The sequence below is a fragment of the Culex quinquefasciatus genome, chromosome 2 (genome assembly GCF_015732765.1).
Source record: "Culex quinquefasciatus strain JHB chromosome 2, VPISU_Cqui_1.0_pri_paternal, whole genome shotgun sequence".
Lineage (NCBI taxonomy): Eukaryota > Metazoa > Arthropoda > Insecta > Diptera > Culicidae > Culex > Culex quinquefasciatus.
In genome coordinates, this window is record NC_051862.1 from 214,646,431 (window position 1) to 214,670,859 (window position 24,429).

Below are 24,429 nucleotides of genomic sequence, written 5' to 3' on the forward strand. Positions count from 1 at the left end.
CAAAGTAGATTAACCGTTTTTTTTTCTGCCAACATTCACTTTCAACTTTATTTCACGAGGAAAACATTACAGTTGGCGGCAAAAGTCGAATTGATTTATGTCACGTGGAGTTTACTACCCGCGTAAAGCACTCATTAGAGAGACCACCAACAACACAACACACTTTGAAACAACGACGCCGCTCCGAACCAAGCATGCGGGGAGAAAATTAATGGTGTGAAAAAGTGAGCCCGAATTCGAATGTGTCAAACTTTTTCTCGTACCAAAGCTTTAGGAACTCGCGCTAAAGTTTGCAAACTATTTAATTAAATTGACCTGACGCCAATTTGATACGGTTCATTAAGGTTCGGGCGTTTCTAAGCAATTAGCTGAAAATGTTGATGGCATTTGGGTGGTCGCTTTGACGTTTGATCAATGTTATGCTTAAATTCTGCGCGATTGATGAGACTAGTTAATTGATTGTTTAATGTGTTTTAAAATCAGTCTGGCACGTTGCCTACTAAACATGGAATACATTGTATACTGAGATGTTTGTGTTGTACTTAGAATAAATACTTTCAAATTTTCATAAATGACCGCTTCCCACCCAGTGCAAAATTGATTTTTTTTACATTTTTTCTACTTAAAGTACGGTATGCAGATCGGAAGGAACGCAGTCAAGAAAAGTTCTAAAGTACTGAAGTTTAATTAAATTTCAAAACTTTGAAAATCCTTTGATTCAAAATTTTTAAATCTTTATAGGGGAACAGCATCTAATTCCAGCGTGCCTCTAATGTTGGCAGGTCGTTTTCAACTTTTCAGCGTTTTCAACTGGAATCGAGTGATAAAAAGCTCAATAAGAAGTGTGCAAGCAAGTTTCTTTCAAAAGTTTAGCAAAATTAGTTATTTAAATAGTGAAAATCATCAAATTGGATGCAGTTAGGAGCGAGTGCTTAACCTGCCAAACATACGAGAATTTCCCCTATGAGCAGTTCTCTCAGATTTCGGTCATTCGATTTTTTTTTTGTATTTTTTAATCCGACTGAAACTTGTTTGGTACCTTAGGGACCATCCATAAACCACGTGGACACATTAGGGGGGGGGGGGGTATGGCGATTGTCCACGGCCCATACAAAAAAGTTTTTTTTGTATGAACAATTGTCCACGAAGGGGGTTTGAGATTTCCCAAAAAAGTGTCCACGTGGTTTATGGATGGTCCCTTACCGGTATGCCCAAAGAAGCCATTTTGCATCATTAGTTTGTCCATATAATTTTCCATACAAATTTGGCAGCTGTCCATACAAAAATGATGTATGAAAATTCAAAAATTTGTATCTTTTGAAGGAATTTTTTGATCGATTTGGTGTTTTCGGCAAAGTTGTAGGTATGGATATGGACTACACTGGAAAAAAAATGATACAAGGTAAAAAATTTTTTGGTGATTTTTTATTTAGCTTTTTGTCACTTAAACTTGATTTGCAAAAAAACACTATTTTTATTTTTTTATATATGTTTTAGAGGACATCAAATGCCAACTTTTCAGAAATTTCCAGGTCGTGCAAAAAATCTTTGAGCGAGTTTGAATTTTTGAATCAATTCTAATTTTTTCAAAAAATCGAAAAAAATGGTCGCAAAAATTTTTCAACTTCATTTTTCGATGTAAAATCAAATTTGCAATCAAAAAGTACTTAAGTGAAATTTTGATAAAGTGCACCGTTTTCAAGTTAAATCCATTTTTAGGTGACTTAAAACTGCGACTATTTTCAAAAAATTTACATCGAAAAATGAAGTTGACAAATTTTTGCGACCAATTTTTCGATTTTTTGAAAAAATCAGAATTGATTCAAAAATTCAAACTCGCTCAAAGATTTTTTGCACAACCTAGAAATTTCTGAAAAGTTGGCATTTGATGTCCTCTAAAACATATCAAAAAACATATAAAAAAAATAATAAAAAAATAAAAACAGTGTTTTTTTGCAAATCAAGTTTAGTGACAAAAAGTTAATAAAAAAAAACAATTTTTTTACCGTGTATCATTTTTTTCCAGTGTAGTCCATATCCATACCTACAACTTTGCCGAAGACACCAAATCGATCAATTCCTTCAAAAGATACAGATTTTTGAATTTTCATACATCATTTTTGTATGGACAGCTGCCAAATTTGTATCGAAAATTATATGGACAAACTTATGATGCAAAAAAGTTTCAGTCGGATTAAAAAATACAAAAATTAAAATTTAAGAAAAACGACCGAATTTGTAGAGAACTGCTCCTATATAAACAATTTCGATGGTTTTGTTCGAACGCGAATCAGTTCAATACGGAGCGTCGGAACGAGGTGCTCTTTGTTGCGTTGAGTTCGTATAAGCCCAAGGAAGGTTTATACGCTAACTAATTGACACTTTGGCCACTCTGGAACCGATTCCGGAGTATCGGCAAATTGTATGGAGAAAGTTACGTAAAATCAAATTTTGAACACAGGAGGCTGAATATGCAAAAAAGTTAAAAACGTCAACAAACGAAAAAAGACAGAACGAAGTTTGTCGGGTAAGGCTTGTTCTTTATAATTATTAAAATTTTAAAATCTAAAATTCCTTAATTTCGATTTTTTTAATTTTCAAAATTATTTTTTTTTTGCCGGCATCTAAAATAAAATAACTTTTTTGGAGTCATATTAAAGGTTGGAAACTTAAATTTTGAGAATTAAGAGATTGGATATTTTGACAAGAACTATGGGCAATATAGTACGAACTGGTTAAAAAAAATCAAATTCCTAGATTTTCGTATTTTTAATATTTTGTAAATTAACTATTGATTTACATTTTTTTAATTTCAATAGTTTTTGAAATTGTAATTTCTTAGAGTTTTTTTAAATATTGTAATATTGTTTTTTTTTATTTGGTTCTGTATTTTTGAACTTCTTATTCAATTTCAAGTTCTATATTTGTGTGTTTCCATTTTTTTTCATTTTTTTAAATTTTTGAATTTGACTGCCAGAAAATTGAAAAATAAAAATTTGGATTTTCCCTTTGGTAGCAAAAAAAATCCGATTTCAAGATTCTGCGTTTTGAGATTCGGCATTTGGAATTTTTAATTTTATTATATCGAATACAACATTATTGATACGATTGTAATTTTCAGTCACTGCTTACCGCTTAAGAAAAATCTTGTTGTGACCCTTTCCTTGACCGTTTCTTGGGCGTTTTTTTTATCCAGGTTTTTAAGCAAAGGTAGCGTTCGAATGTTGAACGTGCGATATGTCAAAATCGCGCAGCAGCACCAACATTAGACAAAAAATGTGGCTGTCATGCCATGGCACACAATTTTCGCAATGTTGGTACCACTGCGCGATTTTGAACGCCATTTTCGCTTAAAAAGCTGGATATGGAGTTTTGCGTTCCTTCCGAGCTTCGTAACAGCCTTAACTCGTAACTGGATCAACCAAATTGCATGAAATTTTAATGATTTAAGTAAAAAAGTAAATCTTTCCCAGTTCCTGAGGGGAACACCCATGAAGAGTATCGGGGCCGGCATTTACAAAGCGGATTCAGTGGCAGTTTCATTCTCAACTTAATGTTAACATGTTAGGGTTAATGATAACATTCCATAGGTCGCCTCCCTAAGGTGTCGTGATAAGGTCCAGTTTGTGACGATACACTACCTTCCCTTTACTAAGCAATCGATTCCAGAAGGGAAAAGATCACCAGTTGTATTGGTCCGAGCCGGGATTTGAACCCCGATCTACCGCTTACGAGGCGGAAGCGTTACCACTGGGCTACGTGGCTCGGTCGTTTAATGATTTAAGCTAACATATATTTTTCAATTTTTTAAAACAATAAAATAATTTGTCTCTACAAAAATTTCACGTTAAATTAGAGGTAAAGTTTGAAATGTTATTAAACTGAATTTTACATTGAAATAAAATTGAAAACATCAAAATACAGACAACAAGATAAATCAACATTGCTTTTAGAATTAAATATTAAAATCCACAAAATAGCGAACGAACGATAATATATAAAGTTCCTGTAGTTTTTAAAATATGAAAAATTGTATAACAAAAATCACGGTGCAAAAAGCTCTGGTTGATGTGCACCGTTAATGTTCATTTCACTACATAGATTCAAATATTTAATATTATGTTTGAGTTCATTACAAAATAGTGTAAAAATAAAAGAAATGTTATGTTTAAACCTGAATACAAAGTTTTGTTTAACTTAGTTAGGCCATTGAAAATGTAATGTCAAGTTTATGTATAAAAAAAAGTTTTTTGATGAAAATTCTAATTTTCATTCAAAAAAACTTGTCACTTTTAGACTTTTTGCAAGTAATTGTTGGACTACAGATCGGAAAAACACATAAAACTTTAGAAAAAAATGTTTTCAAAATTCATTGATATTTTACAAATTTTAGAAGCATAGCTGTAATCATGTATAAAGCATTTTGTAATACTTTTAAACTTTGAAATTTAGTTGTTTTTTAGCGCAGCCAATTTTGCCATTTTTGTAATTCAGTGTAAAGTTATGTTTTGAAAGATATGAAAAAGTTAAAAATACAAATTAACTGTAATATCTAAAATTAGGGCTAAATATTATTATTATTAAATATTACTTCAATGAAGCTTATGTTGGTTTAAACATTTCCAATCTTTTTGTTCAGCGTTTCTTTCCATGCTGCACAACAAAACCAGTTTTTGCTGCGTCAGCAAACTTTATCGAGAATTTTACAATTAACGCCATCACGCGAACACATTCTTTGTGACGCTATCTCATGGCTCTGCAAGAATTTGCTGACTGATCTCCTTCAAATCTTGCTAACGATCGACATGACTACCTTTGAAATCTCAGAGATCTCTTAAGACAACGCAGATCAAACAACCAGTTGCCGCCAGGTTGTCTTGGTTCTGCGAAGGGGCAATAATTACTCAGTTAGTCTGCACAGACGTCCTTACTGTCTACTCGGGTTGCTTGCCGAACCACAATCGTCATAGTGAGAGCAAAGATCAGCAAACACTCATTACTCATAGAAATAACTGTGTGGAGACGTCCCTGCGACCGAATTTCGCAAGCGGAGTAGTGTCCCAATACCGAAACTTAAACGCGCGCATTTGTACACACTTTTACGTAAATAATCACTTTCTTGGCCTAGAACTATGAACGTTCGGTTGGTTGGTGGATCTCGAGAACGGTTCGAAAATAGCATCAGTGCAATAGTGAAAGACACGTTCGGATTTTGAGGGTGATTCTAATTTCCATTTAGAATTAAATTCTAAGTCTAATATTTGAAAAAATCGAATACATAAAAATCAATTTTACAAGTTGTCATAAATTTTAATTCTTCAATAAATGCTAGGAAAAAAACAAAACAACAATATCACCCTAATGCCGATGTTGTTTGGTAAGATCACTTGTGTAAACACAGCGTAGCATATGCAACATCACTGCCCTGTGTGGCGGCAGCATAAAAATAGCACCAAATTGTGTACCATGCGCCCTCCTATGGACCTATGAAGTTCCGGTCGGTCCTCGTGGTGCTCCAAACGGCGTTCAAATGAAGTGCAACAGCAATTGTTCTCATGCTAATAACCGTCTTCGAAGAGGAAATTTTAAACCAGTTTGAAAGTCATTACGCCCAGAGGGCACAACTGACTTACATTTAAAAGTTAATGAAGTCCCTCTCACGCATTCACCGTTTCGAGCATGCCGGTTGAATCTGGTCAGGTAACTTTGCATATACAGCCGGCAGCTGAGCTGCGAACAAGTTCAGGTAAAAAGGCCGGTTTACAAACAACTCTTTTCTTTTGTAGTTGAAAAGAGCGCATCAGGCGTCTTAAAATGGGAGTAAATTTCGATTTGGGTTCGGTTTGGGAGCGATCGAGCAAAGCATCACACAAACGACCGAAGATCGAAGAGAGTTTGGTCTCTTGAGAGCAAAACATAAACCCTCTGAGTAATGTTATGGCGAGAGAAGTTGCAGTGATGTAAAAAACTAGTATGCAAATTTGGGTGTGGATTTAAATTAAGATTTCTAGAGTAAATTTTCAAAACAACTTATGAATCAAAGGTTTCCTATGAAGATAGGACCTTTTGAAAATTTAATCGAGATTTTAAAACATAATTGTAAAATTTTGTTTTGTCTAAAATTATTTGATTTTATTTTATTGTAATCTTCATCAACAGCTGGAACGGAAAATGCAAAAAATATCAAAAATCGGTATCTTAAGAAGTATTTTATGATCGATATAGTGTCTTCGGCAAAGTTATAATTTAAGACTACCAACTCTTGCTGAGCAAAAATCCGTACTTTTTGCCGATATGACACCATGGTCTAACAAAAACTGGGAATTATTTAGATAAATTAATTGTGGTTTGGTTGAGCGTTTTAGCAGAATGCATTACTGTGAATACAAAGAGACGAGTTGTTCCTTTTAATTACGCTATATATAGCGGAATTAAAAGGAACAACTCGTCTCTTTGTATTCATAGATAAATTAAATAAATTTGAGAATTAAAAATTTAAAACTGTGCCATTTTTACAGCTGACAAATTCTATAAAATGCTATCAGAGTGCTTATGACTTGCACGTTTAATAGTATTCTTAAAATAAACCGTGATTTGAATCAAATCATTATGTTCTTCAATTTGTTAGTTAAACGCTTAAAAGTTGTCGAACTGTCAAGTTTGCTTTTACGAATAATATCGTTCTCAGTGTTTTCACGAACGCATGTCCAGCGTTTTTTTTTTGTATTGTGTGACATTAACATGTGATACACAACAGTTTATAATACCTTTAAAAACTCTAGATTTGTTAATAGAAATGTTCAAAGGTTTTCACAAAGAAAGATAAATATTTGTGTGAGGAACTTTTAAAAGAACAATTCTCGGATTAGTTTTCAAATGGCCGTAAGAGCCATTGGTCAACAAAGTCCTTTTTGCATCGGTATTCGACCTACTTATGAAAAAACAATTTCAAAAATGGTTGAGAGTGTTCATCTACACGTCCTTGAAGTGCCCCAAACTAAAAATAAATGAAATTTTGTTTTTTTTTTTTTTGGATAAAAACGAAAATTAGTGTCGGAGGTCACGGTGGCTCTTAAGGCTTTTGAAAACTCACCAGAGAATTCTAGAGTGAATGAAAGACATATGAAAGACAATAGTTTATAGGACCTTTTCAAAAGAAAACTGATAATCAAATTTGAATTGAGGAAAACTCTCCCTTTTAAAATCAAGCTCACAGTTAAATAAAAATGACAAGTTAACAAATGCTTTGACCAAATCAAAAAAGCAATTCAATGCTTAAAAAATTCCGTACAAATCCGTATTATGCGAAAAATTCCTTACAAATATTCCGGCCTGTTCAAAATCCGCGAAGAGGGTCGAAAATCCGTATGGTAAGGAAAAAATCCGTACAGTTAGATAAGTAATGATGAGTATTATTCGAAAATTATAAAAAATAAGTTCCTCTAAATGATATTGAAATTTTTTAAGTTTAAAAGTAAAACTCGTGTGAAATTTTCTCAACGCTTAGAAAAAAATATTTTAAGAATAAATATAAATATTACTATTTACGTACCAAAAGAGCCTTAGTCAAATTATTTGGATTTATGAGGATTTTTTTAAAAAGAAATATAACATAGATTCAATTGACGCAGTCATTTTCAAATTATTTTCTTTTTGCAGGGTGTTTTGCGCAATTTTCCAAATGGGGTTAAAGTTAAAGTTTTGAACTCACAATCGTGCTCATCAGAAAATTTGACAATGGTTTTTCTTATTATGTTTTCCTTTACGTTTACGAGATATTGAATTTTGAAGGTTAGAGTTCTATAATTACCTTAAAAATGTCCTAGCGAGTGCGCGTGTTTTTTCGTAGCAGAGCATCATGCTTCATGGCAGTGCCGATGCGTGAGCATGTTGTTAGTAAAATTGAAAATTACCAAAATTATAAAACATAAGTAGAATTTTCTGAGGAACACGATGTTGAAAACTCTATTTAACCAATTTTTGATCTTTAAAAAGCATTGGAAAGAAGAACTCTGATAATTTTAGATTTTTTTTTTTTGCGAGGGTGATCCAGCCGCACATCGTTGATGTCGAAACCTCTAAACGGGGCCCTCGTCCTGTCACGTCCGTCAGCAGTCTTGTCGTACATTACAACTAGAATCAGATCTGCCAATGAATTAGTACACTTCGACCAAATATACACTGACGTTGTATGGATCTGACTCTAGAATAAATGCACAGTTGTGTGTTATTTAAAGTCCAAAATGTTCAATTATTCATATAAGTCCAAATTTTCATTTGCGGATAACTACCTAACTTGAATTGAATACAAGATTTAAAGCAAGCTATCCGAAAGCTACTCTTATCTCAAATCCCCGACATTTTAATTAATAGCCAAAAAAACGTTTCTTGTGAAACCTGTCTGGCTTCTTTTAAAAAAACTAAAAAAGAATGAATAACAGTTCATATTATACAAGTCGTGAATTGAAATAGAGACGACCATTTGATCGTCAGAATTCCAGTAGATCCTCGATTCGCAACAATGGTCGATACAATCATATTCCGACAACCGTTAGTTCAACAGATCAACGAACTTAGTCCGATATCATTTCACTATTGATTGATCGAGACTCTACGGAAATTTTTACAAATCATAACTGTTACAATTTTGTCCCTTAATAACTAAAGGCAAAGTATTAAAAGTTGATATTTATAGTTAAAATCCTAAATTCTACAAAAACTAAATTTTTTAAAAACCCTCATCCTAACCTGACACCCACATTAAGATAGGGAAAAATCACATATGTAGCGATTCATTGTACAAATGTGATATTTCCACTATCGGAGAACCTCCTTGTCTCGATGACAGCTTACCGGCCATCGATTAAGCCCTGAGACTGCGCCAAAGTGGGTTCTCGTAGCATGAAGTGGTGTCCATGTGTAAAAATGGAAGCTTCAGCAATATACTGAAAACTTCGATTTTAATTCTACATCGGATCAAATCATACTCTTTGCCAAAAAGCATCAAACCTATGACACTCATTATGACAAAGCCCAGGGAATTTTAGAAATTTTGTTGAAATGTTATTTTTTAGGTGTCAACTTTGGCTGTGTTTTTTACTAACATTTCTTATATTTTAAGTAAAAAGAAGTATGCGGTAATTTTTGTAGTGTTTGAGACTATGCTTATACGATTTTTTTTTGCAATTTAAAAATGATAATGGTGCCATTTTATAGCAGAAAATGTGAAAAACAAGCAAAAAATAGAAAAAGTGGCTTGTAAAAACATGAAAAAAAGGTGCAGGTGGTTATGTTACACATGACCAGTATGACAAAGAACTTTGCAAGATGATTGTTGAAATTTTCGATTAGAATGTCCGGTCCCAATTTCCCCCTTATAATAACCGTCCTATTGAACTAGGGGGACGGAAATTGCAAGTGGAGCTGAAATAGAAATCGAAGTGAAATCAATTGACTTTCCTTCACCACTCGAAAGTTACCAAGATGCAGTATCAAAAACCATAAAGTTTGATACCCATATTGCCCCAACTCTTACGGTCCGGAAAATGTCCCCCCATCGGAACATCCGCGGGGCCTCCGGCCGCTCCGAATTATGGCCACTACTGTCGAAATGTCAAATTTCATGTCCAGTATCAAAAACCATAAAGTTTGATACCCATATTGCCCCAACTCTTACGGTCCGGAAAATGTCCCCCCATCGGAACATCCGCGGGGCCTCCGGCCACTCCAGTCCAGGTGGTGGCCAGTTCCAATGATCGACTCCCGCGACTGGCATGTCTTAGCTGGTCCTTGCCTCCAAGCCATCTGCTCTCGGACCTCCAGGCCGTCTGCTACCGGGCCACCAGGCCATCTGCTTCTGATGTGTTCTCGTCGACGTCCAGCAATAGAATGAATTTTCGGGACCGACCGAGCCGAGTTTTGTTGGCTCGTCGACGATCCGAAAATTATGAGGTGGAGTGGGGGTGAATTTAGATACATCAATCTCACGTCTCTCGATTGACTGATTGGGAAACGTTCGTTCATCCAACCAGCGTGCACCAAAAAGAGGGGAAATTTGCCGAGAGGGGAATTCGTCACAGGCAAAATTTAGTGATAGGAGGTGGTAGAATAGGCAAAATACTACCAAAAATAAAAATAAACTTAACAAGATAAATGCAAATTAAAATACATTAAATAAAACAAAAAAATACATGAAACAAGAGAATTCAAGTTTTCCACAAAACAAAAGTTGCTCAAAATGACCCCCTGAACATGAGAAAAATAAAAAAATTCGAAAGAAAAAATTGGGCAGTAGAGGGTTAAAATATGAGCTCAATGTAAAAATGTAACATCGCAACTTCATCAACCGATTTTACGTCCAATCAAAATAAGTCCAACATCCTTCTTTAATGTTGGGTTCCAGATATATCGCAGTTTGAAAATTGCGGTTTTTCAGATTTTTGCTTATTTTGATAGTATCAACAGCTTCACCAAATTACAGAGAATTTGATTTCAATGTTGCTTTTTTTTACGTAAATCAGTAGAATCAATACAATTTAAAATTGGAATTATTTAGAACAACACACGAGCCCTGCAATCACTGCACAACCCATCGAGAGAAACTGATGCTAAATTGAGAATCTCAAAACTCGCTCACTCAACACGCCGGAGAGACAAAACAAAACTGAGCAAAAGAGCGAGCATAGCTAAGCCAACACAGCCGGCAGCCTCAACTAAGTCAGTAGGTTCAGTCAGTCAGCCAAACTCCGCCGGACAACCACGTTTACGCTCGCGCGCGCGGTCTTCTCCAACATTTTGTTTAGTTCTGTAGAAAGTGGACACTGGACGCGTGATTCCCCACAGTTAATTAATTTCGATTGACTTTGATAGACATTTCAACCCCGTCAACTTCGTCGCAGGTTCGGCCGGTTGATCTTCGAGGATCTTGGAGATAGAAGTTGCGGATCGCTCAGGCTAAGGAGATAAATTCTGAGCACGGAGTCAGGCCAGAAGGAGTGACATTTAAAAAAGTTGTGCCGCACTGATCGCGTATTCCAAATGCATACTAGAAGCAGCAGCTGAGCGGGGGGATCTTGGCGGAGACACGCCGCGCGGGTTAAGTCGCGTTGTCGCGCGGCGCTGAGCGGTGGAATGTTATATAAAACCTCAAAACGGGCTTATTAAACCAGATATAGCTATCACACACAACTAGAGTGGAGGAACGACGGTGTGTGACTCAGAAAAAGGTGGTGATTTTTCAGTATCAAGACTCAAATAACTTGCCAGACTAGAATCAGACCTGAGGGAGAAGGTCTCGAGAAAGATCATAATTAAATAACACCACACGAGAGCTGAGAAAGCTGAAAAAGGTGAGAGTCTTCACCGCCTGAATGGAATGGAATTGTGAAATCTCAAGTTGAGTTGAGGCGCATATATGCAAGTCAATGCTGGCAGCATGTTTTTGTGAATCGTTTGCGCAAAGAGGAAAACCAATGTGCGAAATTGCGACAGCGTCAGAGAAGAAAGTGGCAAACTTTCGCGTGTATTGAGGCGTCACGACGTCTCTGATCGATTAGGGTTGACTGGGTTCAATTTTGGTATCGTAATTTAAATTCATGAAGAAAAACAATTAGTCAATCTCCCCTAAAGCACAGTTTTTGATAACTACCTGTCTATAACCACATGCCTGAGGTGGGTTATTTACATAAAAGCCTGGTGACTTGTTGATGGTAACGCTGCGTGCCGAATGTGTCAGCTTGGTTTAACTAAGCCAACTTTGACCACATTTTAAGCGTACGTACTACTTGCGATTTCTTTTTCGATATTTAAAATCAAAATGTTTTCGTTTTACAACGTTTTTTTATCTCCTGCCAGAGCTTCGCTCTTTGGGATGATTTATTGAAATGGAATGGAAAGAGCCAAACCTGCCAATTAGTGTGCTAATTTGGTTGTATCGTTCGGTGTGCAATGGGGAATTTGGGGCAAAATGGGGAAAACTAGTTTTGAACGAATACAAGTGGAATGAAAGATTGACATACTAAAAAATCATTGTAATGTTGTATCTAGGAACGTGGACAGATTTACACGGATAGAAATCCTGTGGTGACTCTATGTTTTTGAATTTGAATACATAAAAAAATTCCAAAATCGACACCATTTTTTGAATCTTAAAATGTTTAACATTTACAAATTGAAAAAATCCCTTCTGTAATTTTGATAAAATGGATCATAAAGTTAAGGGTTGGCAATTGTAAGTAAAAATATATCAATGCTAAAAATAAATTGGAAAAAAACTCAGCCACAAGATGTCCAATCTTTTAAGACAAATTGATGATTTATGTTTTCTATTGAAGCAATTGAATAATTGCATACTAAAACTCAGACTTTAGATGGAATGATCTTGACAACGAAAAATTTCTGTAAAGTACCTTTCGATTGCAATTTTTCATAATAGATGAGATGACGGGGAATTTTTTGGTCAAAAATAACTTTTTTAAAGGGCTGAAAATAATGTTTTAACATGTTCAGAAGTTGGAATTTTAAAATATCGAAATACATTTTATTGAAAAGAGAATAAATATTTCACAAAATTTTCATTTTCTAACATTGAAAATCGGACCACTATTTCCCGAGATATCAGTGATCGGCTTATTGGACAACACTGATAAAATCTAATTTTTCCAGTTTTTTGTTGATAAATTGATTTTACATTAATTTTTTTTTCCATTTTTTATTTTGTAAATAAAATTGCCCTTTCTGTAATTTTCTGAAAAGGACAAAAACTAATTTTAAAAATCCGTAAAAAACTTCCGTGCATCATTTTTTTCGGTGTAGTCCTCATCAATACCCACTGAGAATTTTGGCTCGAGCCTCGAGTCGGTCTGGCTCGAGATCGAGCCTGAATCGAGTCGAGGCTCGAGCCAAAATTCTTATTGGGTACCTACAACTTTGCCGAAGACACCAAATCAAAAAATCCTTCAAAAGGAATTGATTTAAAAAATTTCAAATACCATTTTTTGTATGGACAGCATCAACTCGACGTTGTCATCTTGTCACACGTTACTTTTTGATGTTCCGAGTTTGCAGCGCACACAATGTAAACAATAACAAACACGTGTTGTTTGGTTGGCTCTTCTATGTATTGTCCCGAAGTTTGGTTGAATTTGGTTGCCGGATTCCCGAGTTATAATCACAAATGTTTACGGTAGTCGGTCATGTACGTGTGTCAAACGCGTTCTGACCTGAAGTCTCTTTGGCCAGTTATCGCACATACAGCAATTTTCAGGGTGTGTCACGATAGCACGACAAGATTGGAACTTCATTCCTATGAAGAGTGACAACAATGCACGGAGTTTTTTCGCTTTTTATCGAATAACTCAGGATTGAAGTTGAACTTTGGGGATACGTGAAGATCAAAAGGTAAGGCATTGGGACCTGCACAATGATATGGAAATGATATGGACCAACTGATGATGCTAAATAGCTTTAGACATACCAAAGGTACTTGGGGACCATCAACAAACTACGTGGACACTTTTTTTTTGGAAATCCCAATACCAAAAGTGTCCACGTGGTTTATAGATGGTCCATTGAAAAGTTTCAGCTAATTTAAAAATTCAAAACATAAAATTTTAACAAGGCTTATTTCGTAGCAGTATATGCTGCCATTTTAGTTTGAAATAAAAGCCAATTTTTTAAGGTTTGTTGTTATATAGGTGTACGATTAAAACAAATTCCGGATGCAATTAATGTAATTGTGGTTTAGCAAAATGCATTATTATGAATACAATTCGTTTCTTTGTATTCATACTTAATGTAATGTTTAGGCGAATCTAGAAATTACAAGAAATATTCTCAAAATTATCTCATATAAAATATTGCCTTTTTTAAATACATTGATTTGAATCAATTTATCAATCTTTCTTAGTTGTTAAATTTTCACGAAACTTTTGATTCCTTCCTAAGGGAAAAATCCTCCATAAAATATTACACTCCACTTAGTTGTGCAATTACTGTTTTCCCATATTTGGGCCGAACCCGTCACCTTCTCGTCGATGGGCTTGTATGCATACCAAAACTGCAGCAGCACCAACAACAACGGTTGATGTTTTTCGACACTTTAATTGCCCATTGATCACCGTCACCGTACTATACAGTGTGGCCCAAGTACCACGTTTTATTGCGCTCGCGCTTTTCGGTCACTCTTGTACGAGACCACACTTAAGAAGAGAGGTGGCTTAAGTACGTGCGCTTAAGGTTTTGAGAGGTGCTCAGAGGTATGCAAAAACCAGAAGTGGTCTCAAGTTGTGGTGGAGCGTGCCGATCTACTGGTTCGGCATGAAGAAGTGGAAGGGAGTCAAAGTCTAAGGGGTACTGTAGCAAACCATAGCAGCATGTACTGGACTGACTAGAAACGCGAGGGTGGCTGCTGGCTCAATGGACAAATGAGATACTGAGCGAGAACAAAAAAAACTAGTTTATCTTGTTTTCCAGTGATCATTTTCACTCTGTTCTAAAGACCATACATAGCGAGGCAGCTGTAACATTATAGGAAAGTGATTGTTGCCCTGATTCATCACGCTATGTGCTGGCAGACAACTGGCTTTTCCTAAAACGAAACTCCTCCAGTTTTTATAACAACAATCGAGACGCGGAGTGGCCAAACTCCATAGTTGATCCCATCTGTGGACCGTGGAGACGCCAGAAATATCCGCTTTTGTTCTGGACTTAGTGGGGCGCGCAGATTGCATTGAATTGGCGATATCAAAACAGCCGCGCGACCGTCCACCTTCGCAAAAAATAATATTTAAAATAAATAACCACGGCGTCGTCATCGACTTCGGTGGTGGCGTGAAGAATTAGCGCGAAGGAACGACTTTTAATGTTGGATATAAAAGAAGGAGACAATAAATCCGGGACGCAAAAAAGAGACCACTTTCCATAACAATAATTAACCATGAAATCGAATAAACAAAAATGGCACTGCCATGAATGGGTAAGGCAATGCGTGCAAAAATGAGTAAGAGGGTGGTTCGAAAGTATTTAATTTACTAAATTTGATTAATTCCACACTACTTTTGTAGGAATTATTTTGTATATTGTTGTTTCACTATATGTGGAAAAAATGCTGAAGGAGAGAATATTAATAGTTTTGCTAATAAATACAAACAAATATAGATAAAAATTGTGTAGTCATAGCAACCCTGTCTAAAGAATTCTAAAGAATTGAGAACTTTAGTGAAATTACATTTGAATACATTTTGCATAATGAGGATGTAATAAAATGTAATTCAAAATGCATCCATATTTTATTTTTTGAATGAAAGGTAATAGAAAAAGATTCTGGATTATTTGAAAAAAAAAGTAAATAACCACAGGATAAAACAGGTTTTGACAAATCACTGAGATTTTTAACCAGATTCGGAAGTTGGAAAATCGGTAATGAGTACCAAAAGGAGGATGAGGATTGGCCAAAATCTGTTTAAATAAGCAAAAGTTGTGGTTTGGTTGAGCGTTTTAGCGGTTGAGCAGTAAGCAAAAGTTTTTTTAAATACACGGAGAAAAAAGAGTTCCCAAAATCGTGAACAAGCGTTCATGAAAATGGGAACCACGAACAAAGTGTTCAAATCCCATGGTACGATTTCCAAAAACGTACCATGGGATTTGAACAATTTGTTCGTAGTTCCCATTTTCATGAACGCTTGTTCACGATTTTGGGAACTCTTTTTTCTCCGTGTAGGTTGTAACATTAACAGTTACATATGAGGTAAATGTTGGTTTGAAAGCATAGAAACGGTAGTTAACTTTGTGATGTGTCAAATTCTCTATAATTAGAAAAATAACATATTTTATGAAAAGCTACTTTTTAACAATTTTTATGTCATAATAAATGCACAGTTTTGGGTTTATCCTGAACACATAATGAAAGCCAAAACAAGTAAAGAAATACAAAGAATTCGAAAACAAAAAATGAACACTAATCACCTAAACACAACATTCGAATCCAATATTGTAAATTTGAGTACAAAAAAGGAACATCACCCGTTTTTTTCAAATTTACGAAATTTATTTAAATATTTTTTATCACATTTTTGATAACGGATGAAAAGAAAATGTTTATATTTTTTTATTCATCTAAAATTTTCTGAGAGAATTGTAATTTTTCTCTTTTTTTGAAAAATAATTCAACAGGGATCTAACACATGCTGTTGCTAATGCTTTTGTTAACTTGTTTTTGAAAATGTTTTCATTCATTGCTTTGCAAAAGTGTTCAGAACGTGATTCATTATGCAAACGTTTTCTTCATAGTTCATAAAAATGTTCGAATTCCAGCCTAAATTTAAAAAGTAAACAAATGTTTTGATTAAAAATTATGGAAACTTAAAATTTTTATTAAAAATGGTAGAAAAATTGTAGAAACTCAAAATTTAGAAATTTGTCAAATTTATTTGTTTTGAGATAAACTAAACGGTCGCCAGAATCATGTGGAATTTGATTTATAATAATAATGTAACAAACGGTTTTACTCCAAAGTTTGTATGTAGAATTGGTGGGATATAAAATACAGTGGACTCTCTGGCTGTCGATCTTCTCGATATAAAGCTGTCAATAAATTGTTCAGTTCCTTCAAATAGATTGCATTGATTTTTCGTTCTATAATTCGATATTTCCCGCTATCGACAACGAAAGAGTCCATAAAATAAAAATACCTTCGGATAATCGAGCTTAAAATAATCGAAATCTTGAATTACCAAGGCTTTGGATTATAGAGTCTTGACTGTATCGCATATTTCCGATGAACACAACAAATTCCGAGCCAACTTGAGTCCAATCACGTTATCAGCTCCATCTTATTCAAATCAAATATTTTCAACAGAGATCACCAAACCAAAACTGTTAGCAACAGCATCACACAAGCCATTTCCCGACTCAACGGTATACCACCAACACCATCATCACTACCATCACCAGCTCCGTCAGTACCGGTCGTCGTCATACGGAACTTCTTTTATAGCCTCATCATCAAAATCACCACAGAGTCGAAAAAGCCAAGAAACACCTCACCAATGAAAAAGCACAGTTTACTGTGATGCCGGGTTTAAGCGCGAGAGCAGCTTGCAAACGTCAGTAGACTGACCAGCGTCGAAGGGAGTCGACGACCTTGAGGAAACCGACTCTTGAAGAAGGATCCTCACAAAGAAAGCTCATCAATGAATCTGCACTGAGAGAGGGCCCAACTCGCGAAAGGGTGACAATAATTGGGCATGACGACAACGTCCATTAAGCGTGATATCGGCAGACGTCCAGATTACCACATCGGACCTAACGGAATCCCCCGGCTTACGGGTTTAAGGAGGCGGAAAATGAATTCGCCCCAGCAGCAGCCACTTCAGCAGCCAACCGACCCAGTTAAGCTGAACAAATGCCTCTACAACTTAACCGTCCGGAATGGCACCAAAATCGAAAGTGATATAGCGATAAGGAACCAATATAGCAGTAAATCAAGTTCATCCACCTGTAGCATCTCCGATCGGAGAAGTTCATCAACTACGGTTGCATCATCAGCGAACCGTAACGACCCCCGGAACACCTCGCAGCAGTCCAACTACTCATCGCCCATTCCTAGGATTAGCACTAGCATTACCAGTAGTACCAACAACAGTAGAAACAGCAACGGCATCGTCATGAATGGGTCGCGGACACTTCTCAGCGGTAGGCAGCAACGGCATCAACGGAGTGCAACTGCTGCTGGTGATGATGCCGGCAGCAACGGTGACGGAGCCGATGCGAATCTCATTAATGGATCCGCCAACGGTGACCGGCGGCGGAACAGCAGCGTTGCAATGAGACAATACAGGTGAGTTTCAGTGAGTAATTTAGGGTTGGGGTTTGGTTGGAGTTAGCGAGGTAGAGAGATAGTGTGAATAATTGACGTGGGAACTGGACGAATTAGCTGCTTTTGTGGAAGTCTGCGGTTTTAGCAGTTAAATTTTAAACAACATTAAATTTGCAGTTACAGAAAAACTGTTTTTGGAAAAAAAAACCTCCAACAGCAGACTTCCCTAACTTCAAAGAAATGTCACAGAAAGCAAGACGGTGACCAACAGAGCTGCTCGATTGTCTCAAGATTTTCGTGATTTGATTATCCAAAGTCTCATACAAACCTTCGGATAATGATTGCCAATTAAATTACCAAATGCCTTTTTCCAATGTTTCATCACCGCCGTTTTGGCCGCCATCTTGGATTCAAAAAATCGGAATCACTTTAGAATAGTTTAGGGGTCATACTCAAGCTCGACAACAAAAAATAAACCAAAGAAAAAAATATTTTGTGATTTGTTTATCCAAAGTGAAATTTTTCCAAGTTTTTCGGATAATCGAGTCTGGACTGTAAAACATAACTCAATATTAAGTGAACAAAAATATTTCCAAAATAATTTGTTTAAATATTCAAAAAGTTCTCCGATCTATAGCTCAAAAGTTTTGTAGGGGTTTCTGGGCCGAAATAATTAGACCCGTATTTTTTGTTTGGGCATTAGGGTGACCTAAGCCGTGTTAGGGTGGTCCAAAAATGGCAATTATCGTAGATTTTAGCAAAAACCACATTTTTCAACCATCATATTCAAAAATCATAACTCCGCCCCATTTCAACCGATTTTAACTCTTGTCTTGTTCGCAAATGAATGGTTTTAGATAGAACTTTGAGGAAATTTTTTTAAATGTTTGAAGTCCCATACAAACCATCGGATAATCGAAACTTCGGATAATCGAGTCTGAACTGTATCATGCAAATTGTAATACTTCAGCACTTCCCCTGGATGCAACAAAATCTATAAAATACTCTTGAATACACTTTAATCAGTTCTCTTCCTGCCTCTTAAAGGCTTTCAAAAAAGTCTTCTAATTTAATCGCATTGTTTGCAAATGGCAGACTGCGTAGACCACCGATGATGTTTCCATTTTTGCAATCTTGATGGCGATGGTAATTAATTATCACCTTGATACGAGCGCGCTCGCAAGACCCCCCGCCGGAGGAGCATGACCGCGCGGGTCAAACCGATTCGATGATGAATAAGCGCCCGGAACTATTATGAATGTTTTAAAAATGATGAATCTCCGATTTTTGTATCTTATTGAGCCTTTCATTTCCATTTTAAAGCTAATCAATTTAGTTAACCGCGACATGGTCAACGGATTTCTAAGATCATGAAAATCAGATCAATGAAATCTTTTTACTAGCCGTATGTAGATCAGTAAATCACCAACCAGCCCTACCATTACCATACGGTTCCGCTCAAGCAAACCAAACGAAACAACATTCCACTCTAAATACAACACTCCTTTGTTTCAATGCCCAACCACACGTGCGTCTGTGCAATGTTTTGATCTCGCATCGCTTGATCGCGATCGCGACGACGACGACGATCTGTCGATGCTCTTCGCATCAATCCTTAATTATGGTGCGTTTCCACAGTCGGTTAACTTCCCGCGTGGTGCGCCAACCAAATCGAGATCGATTTGCATTTTTTTTGTGCACAGAAAAAAAAAATCATTGTAATATTACATCTGGGAAGGGGTACATCTTTTATGTCAGAAAAAAGGTGCAATTTTACCTCAGGAAATATGTAATTTTACCACTTTTCTGGTGTAATGCTACTTTTTCAGTCTAAATTGAGGTAAAATTACATCATAAAAGAGGTAATATTCAACCTTCAAAAATTACTTCTTCCAAATTTACATTATTTTTTTCTGTGTGATGGATTGCTCTCGTTTTTTGGCATGTGTGGGGTAAGTCTCGTTGGAGACTTTGACAAACTGGGACAATTGAAGAAATGGGCCAATTTTAGATAAGACGAGGTTGTGATTTGAGCTGTAACGATGTCGTGTTGTTGGAAACATGTATGCACTGTGATAAGACAGTTCCGTTATCATATTTGGCAGAGAGGGAAGCGAAATTCCTCATTCTGGAACACTTTTGAGCTGGGTTAGATAAATACGGACATAAATCAGCACAGCTGAGAAAAGCAAAACGTAGGGGGAATTCTCGTATGTTTGGCAGGTTAAGCACCTCCTAACTCCATCAAATTTGCTGACTTTCATTATTTAAATAATTAATTTTGCAAAACTTTCGATAGAAACTTGCTTGCTTACCTCTTATTGAGCTATTTTTCACTCGATTCCAGTTGAAAACGCTTTTAATGAGCTGTAATTGAATGTCAAAGTGCTGATATGGCAGCATTAGAGGCACGATGGATTTAGATGCTGTCCCCCTACGTGGTACAAAATCTCATACCATATATTTATTTATTTTTTGTTTTAGGAACATTGCATTTTCGATAAATGATTTTTTTTTTCAAGTAGCCAACGCATTTTTTTTCTCTTGGCTCTGACAAATTTTACAAAAATCATGAAATTGTACAATACTTGTTCGGTAACTGGGCTGAGAACGTAGCCCAGTCATCGAATGCTGCTGAACGAAAAATAACGAGGGGACCACCAATTCTTATTATTTTCCTGATGAAATTTAAAAATAAAAGTTAATAAAATTTATTCACAATGCTTACTTCTCATATTTCTTTAATTGTTACTTTAAATTAAATAAAAGTTTGAAAATAGTTTTTTTTATTTATTGAACATGATTTTTGCATCCATTAACCCCTCGGTCATTTCGGTTTGTTTTGGTTTTTTGAAGTTTGTCTGCTTTTTAACTGGGCTACGGCCCAGTTATCGAGCGCCCAGTTACCGAATAACTACTGGATTTTAAAATAATTTCAGATTAATGCAAGTTTATTTCCTTTGATTTTTTTTAGAAAAACATAACTTTTTGCTGTCTAATTTTTCTAGCCAATATTGAATTTTATTTTACTTGAAAATAAATCTTAAAACTTGAACGCGATAAAAATATGTGTAACTTTTTTTTAAATGTTTTGCTTGATTTAAAAATATTGACAATATTATTGTAAAAAAAAACAATGTTTCACGAAGGTATCATTCATAAACATAAAAATTAGAACTTTTCTAATCCAAAATCAAACCAGAGCGCAACCAATCTTTCGAAGGAATTCTGGCACTCGCCTTAGGCCTCGAGAAAAAGTGGGGATTTTTATGTAAATTCCCCTTTTCCAGGAGCTTGGGAATTTGGGTTTTAACACATAGGGGCAGGGGGGGGGGGGGGGCAGAATGGACCAGGGGGGCAGAATGGGCCACCCTTGGTTTTGGGCCTTAGAATGGATTTAGACCAACTGTAAGGCAAGGGTCTTATAAAGGACGTCAAATAACATCACCACACCGAAAACGACGTTTGAACTCATTGTATTTTTCGAATTATGAGCAAAAATTTAAATTGATTGACAAAACCACGCAAATGTTGTTTATTTCGAGGTTCTTAAATAAGCTTTCTGACAAGTTAGATTGTTTGAAAAAGTGTGTTCAATGTTTAGAATGTTACCAGGAGCTATTACAAAGGTAAACAAACAACAATGGAACCTTCAAGTCATTTAGAGGCTTGGTGGTGGAAGTGTTAAATTAAAATCCACTTGGGGGCAAAATGGACCACCCTTTTCCTGCCTTATAAAAACAATCAAAAGTTACGAAATTTGAGTTAAATTGATTATTTCACTCCTGATAGCTTCACAAATCACGTTTAATGCAACAATCGTTGATTTTTTAGTTGTTTTGATGCTTATTTTTAAAAATAGTGTCTTAATACAACATATTAACACTATTTTCAAAAATGATTGTTTTGGTAAGTGACTATTTTTATAAAAGTGGTCTAACTTCATGGAAACTATGTAAGAAAGGTCCCCAAAGTCATTTCTTATCTCCCTTCAACGTTGTATTAGACAAAATGGCTTGTTTTCTAAGGTGGCCCATCCTGCCCCGCACCCTGGAAAAGTAGTTGAAAAAACTTTTTTTTTTAAAGTGGCTCAAAAATAGTTTTAAGCTAAAATTTTTCTTCAACCAAGTATACAATAAGGCTTTCTAGGCCCAGTGAAAAAAATATAATTTAACTCAAAAATGACGAACTCCTCGTCACAGTGTCCTGATGCAAACAATGATCGAGCTGTAGCTGTCACAGCCTTGCGAAGTATGTTGGCTGACATATCGGGCAGTCAGTCAAAAAAACCAGCTAGAAGCCGCCTGACAAAAAACTTTTGCTAGAAAGAGATAGGAAACCTGATGCAAACAAACGTCCAGCTGTCATGTAAACATACTTTGAATGTGTTGGTAAAATTCTGACTAGAAAGCCTTATATTGAAGGGAACATCCCAAAGCATAGGCCTACTACACTGAATTCATAAATTTATATGTTTTTCTATGGTTTTTGACGAATTTTCGAAAAGCAGAAAAATCTTACAATTTTCATTAACTTTTGTAAAATGTTCTATTTTTTCTGTCACAGTAATTCACTGCCGCTCGAAGCTAGTCCGTCCCATATGTAATTTCGTCAATTTTGAGGTAATAATATAGTTTGGTTCAAAATCATGTCAGCTATCAGAAAAACCAATAAAATGTAGTACTTTGTTCTAGAAATCCGGAGAAAATCCACTTTTTCGTGAAATTCTAACACGTAGCCTTATGGGCGGGACAACTTTGACACGCGTTTTTCTCGGCTTGCTGTTTTTACATATGGGACGGACACGATTAGAGCGGCAGTTCAGAACTTAGAAATTTTTGAAAAGACTTCAAATACTTATTTTTGACATTTTCAAATGTTATGAAGAGCTAGATTTTCACAAAAGTTTTTTTTTTAATTGAATTGAATTTGGTTGTTATCAAAAAATAAATCAATAGTTACTGAGATATCACGAGTTGAAAAATGAGGGCTGTTTAGACGACACTGAGAAAAAATATTTTTCACAAAATTTTAACTTTAAGAGGTGTAATCTTATCTTATTTTTTGGCAAGGTTTCTATTCCTTTTTGAAGTATTTATAAATTGCAAAAAAAAAAACCAGGGCCATTGCAAATTTTATTTGAAGCTTTTGTTTTCCCACCCCCTTTTCAAATTTAAAATGTTATAATTTGAGAGGCAAAAACGTTTAAGAAAAATGAAATTTTTTAAGAACTTTTAAAATTGACTGTAAGTTAATCAGAATGCATCGGATAACGCTTTGTTTATCTTTCTGGATTTTTTTATCTTTCTACAAATTTCGAATTTTGGGACCACATATCGGTAGAAAACTTAAAAGTTTAGAAAAAAAGTATTTTCAGAGTCGAGACAAAAAGTTTAAATAAAATTTGTATTAGCCTTATTGTCTGAAAAGCCCAACATAATCTTAGCCTGAACCAGATTTTGGAATATTTTCATAGCAGTTTTGTGTGGATAACCCCCAAATTTTTATGGAGTCACGTATGGAGAAACCAGTGATACAAAGTGGGTTATTTGGTTATTAAAATAATCGACAAAGGACAAAGTTTCACGAAAAATAGCAAAATATTAAAAATGACAAAAAACAAAACTGACGAAAAAATAGATAATTGGTCATGAACAAGTTTTATGGAGACTTTTATGATAGAACTAATAATGTAAAATAGATTTTTTTTTTCACCACAGAGAAATACTGACAAAGTTTTAGAATATTCAAAATCAATATTGTTCAAATCCTCAGCTTGTCTCATTCCGACTTTACCGATGTCAACCGCACCATTTTAAGCGCTCTCAACAAATTGACCAATTACTAAGCCCGCGTGTGTGCGCGCGCTAAGCGCCCCCTGCCACGACCATTTACGATGCGTGTGATTTTTTTTAAGTTTATTGTTTCATTAGCGGCGTCTGATCGGACGATCAACGCGATCAGTCGATCAGTCAGTCATAACACATTTCGACGACGCGATTGGCGAATACTTGTTGCTGTTGCACTTAGCATGTAATATCGAGGCTGTAAATGGGCTATGAAATGGTTGGTTAATTCTTGTCTGAGTAGTTTGGCAGCAAAAACGGCATCATCAGTTCTACCCTTGGAGGAGCGTGTGGGGAAAGCATGTTCCAGTAAAGTGCATTTTTTTTAAAGCGCGCTGCATAACTTGAAAAGATCAATATCAAGGTCTGCGCGAACTAATTCCATCGCCCACGGTGCGACCTGTTCACATTGTGGCAACGATCGTCAACGATCAGTTAGAAAGTGCACTTTGCCTACACGATCTACCAAAAAAGGACCATTACCGGTGGCTCCCACGATATTTATATTGTTATTACCAGCTTCTCTCGTTACGTGAAGCTGGTCAGTGCAGAATCACCCGCATGATTAATTGATGTCAATTATCTCTTTCTCTCTCGTCTCTTCTCATTACAGACTTTCGGCGGCGATCGACAACCGGCTGAGCTACCAACGAAAGTACGACCGGACCATTTTCGGCTGCAACCGGCTGGATCAGTTTGTGCTGCCACCGTTACAAATCTAACCCCACCCGCTCCCTCAATAAAGAGAAAGACTTGGAACAATCACAC

The 24,429-nt window shown here is 35.9% G+C and overlaps 2 protein-coding genes across 2 annotated transcripts in view; one reads left to right on the forward strand and one right to left on the reverse strand.

The window, feature by feature from the left end:
* The window catches only part of LOC6037997 (protein pelota), a 35,009-nt gene that overhangs the window by 1,105 nt on the left and 9,475 nt on the right, over positions 1-24,429 (reverse strand). The gene's annotated exons all lie outside the window — the stretch shown is intronic.
* On the forward strand, positions 10,744-24,428 carry LOC119767006. The gene is made up of 3 exons (XM_038254144.1): positions 10,744-11,348; positions 16,856-17,836; positions 24,275-24,428. Exons 2-3 carry the CDS (start codon positions 17,244-17,246, stop codon positions 24,381-24,383), a joined length of 702 nt encoding a protein of 233 aa, XP_038110072.1. The 5' UTR covers positions 10,744-11,348; positions 16,856-17,243; the 3' UTR covers positions 24,384-24,428.

Bases quoted from the DNA above. Each gene is read 5' to 3' on its own strand.
- LOC119767006 (XM_038254144.1), top strand. From the start codon at position 17,244: ATGACGACAACGTCCATTAAGCGTGATATCGGCAGACGTCCAGATTAC. The intron at 17,837-24,274 runs GTGAGTTTCAGT...TTCTCATTACAG, and splicing joins GTTGCAATGAGACAATACAG to ACTTTCGGCGGCGATCGACA.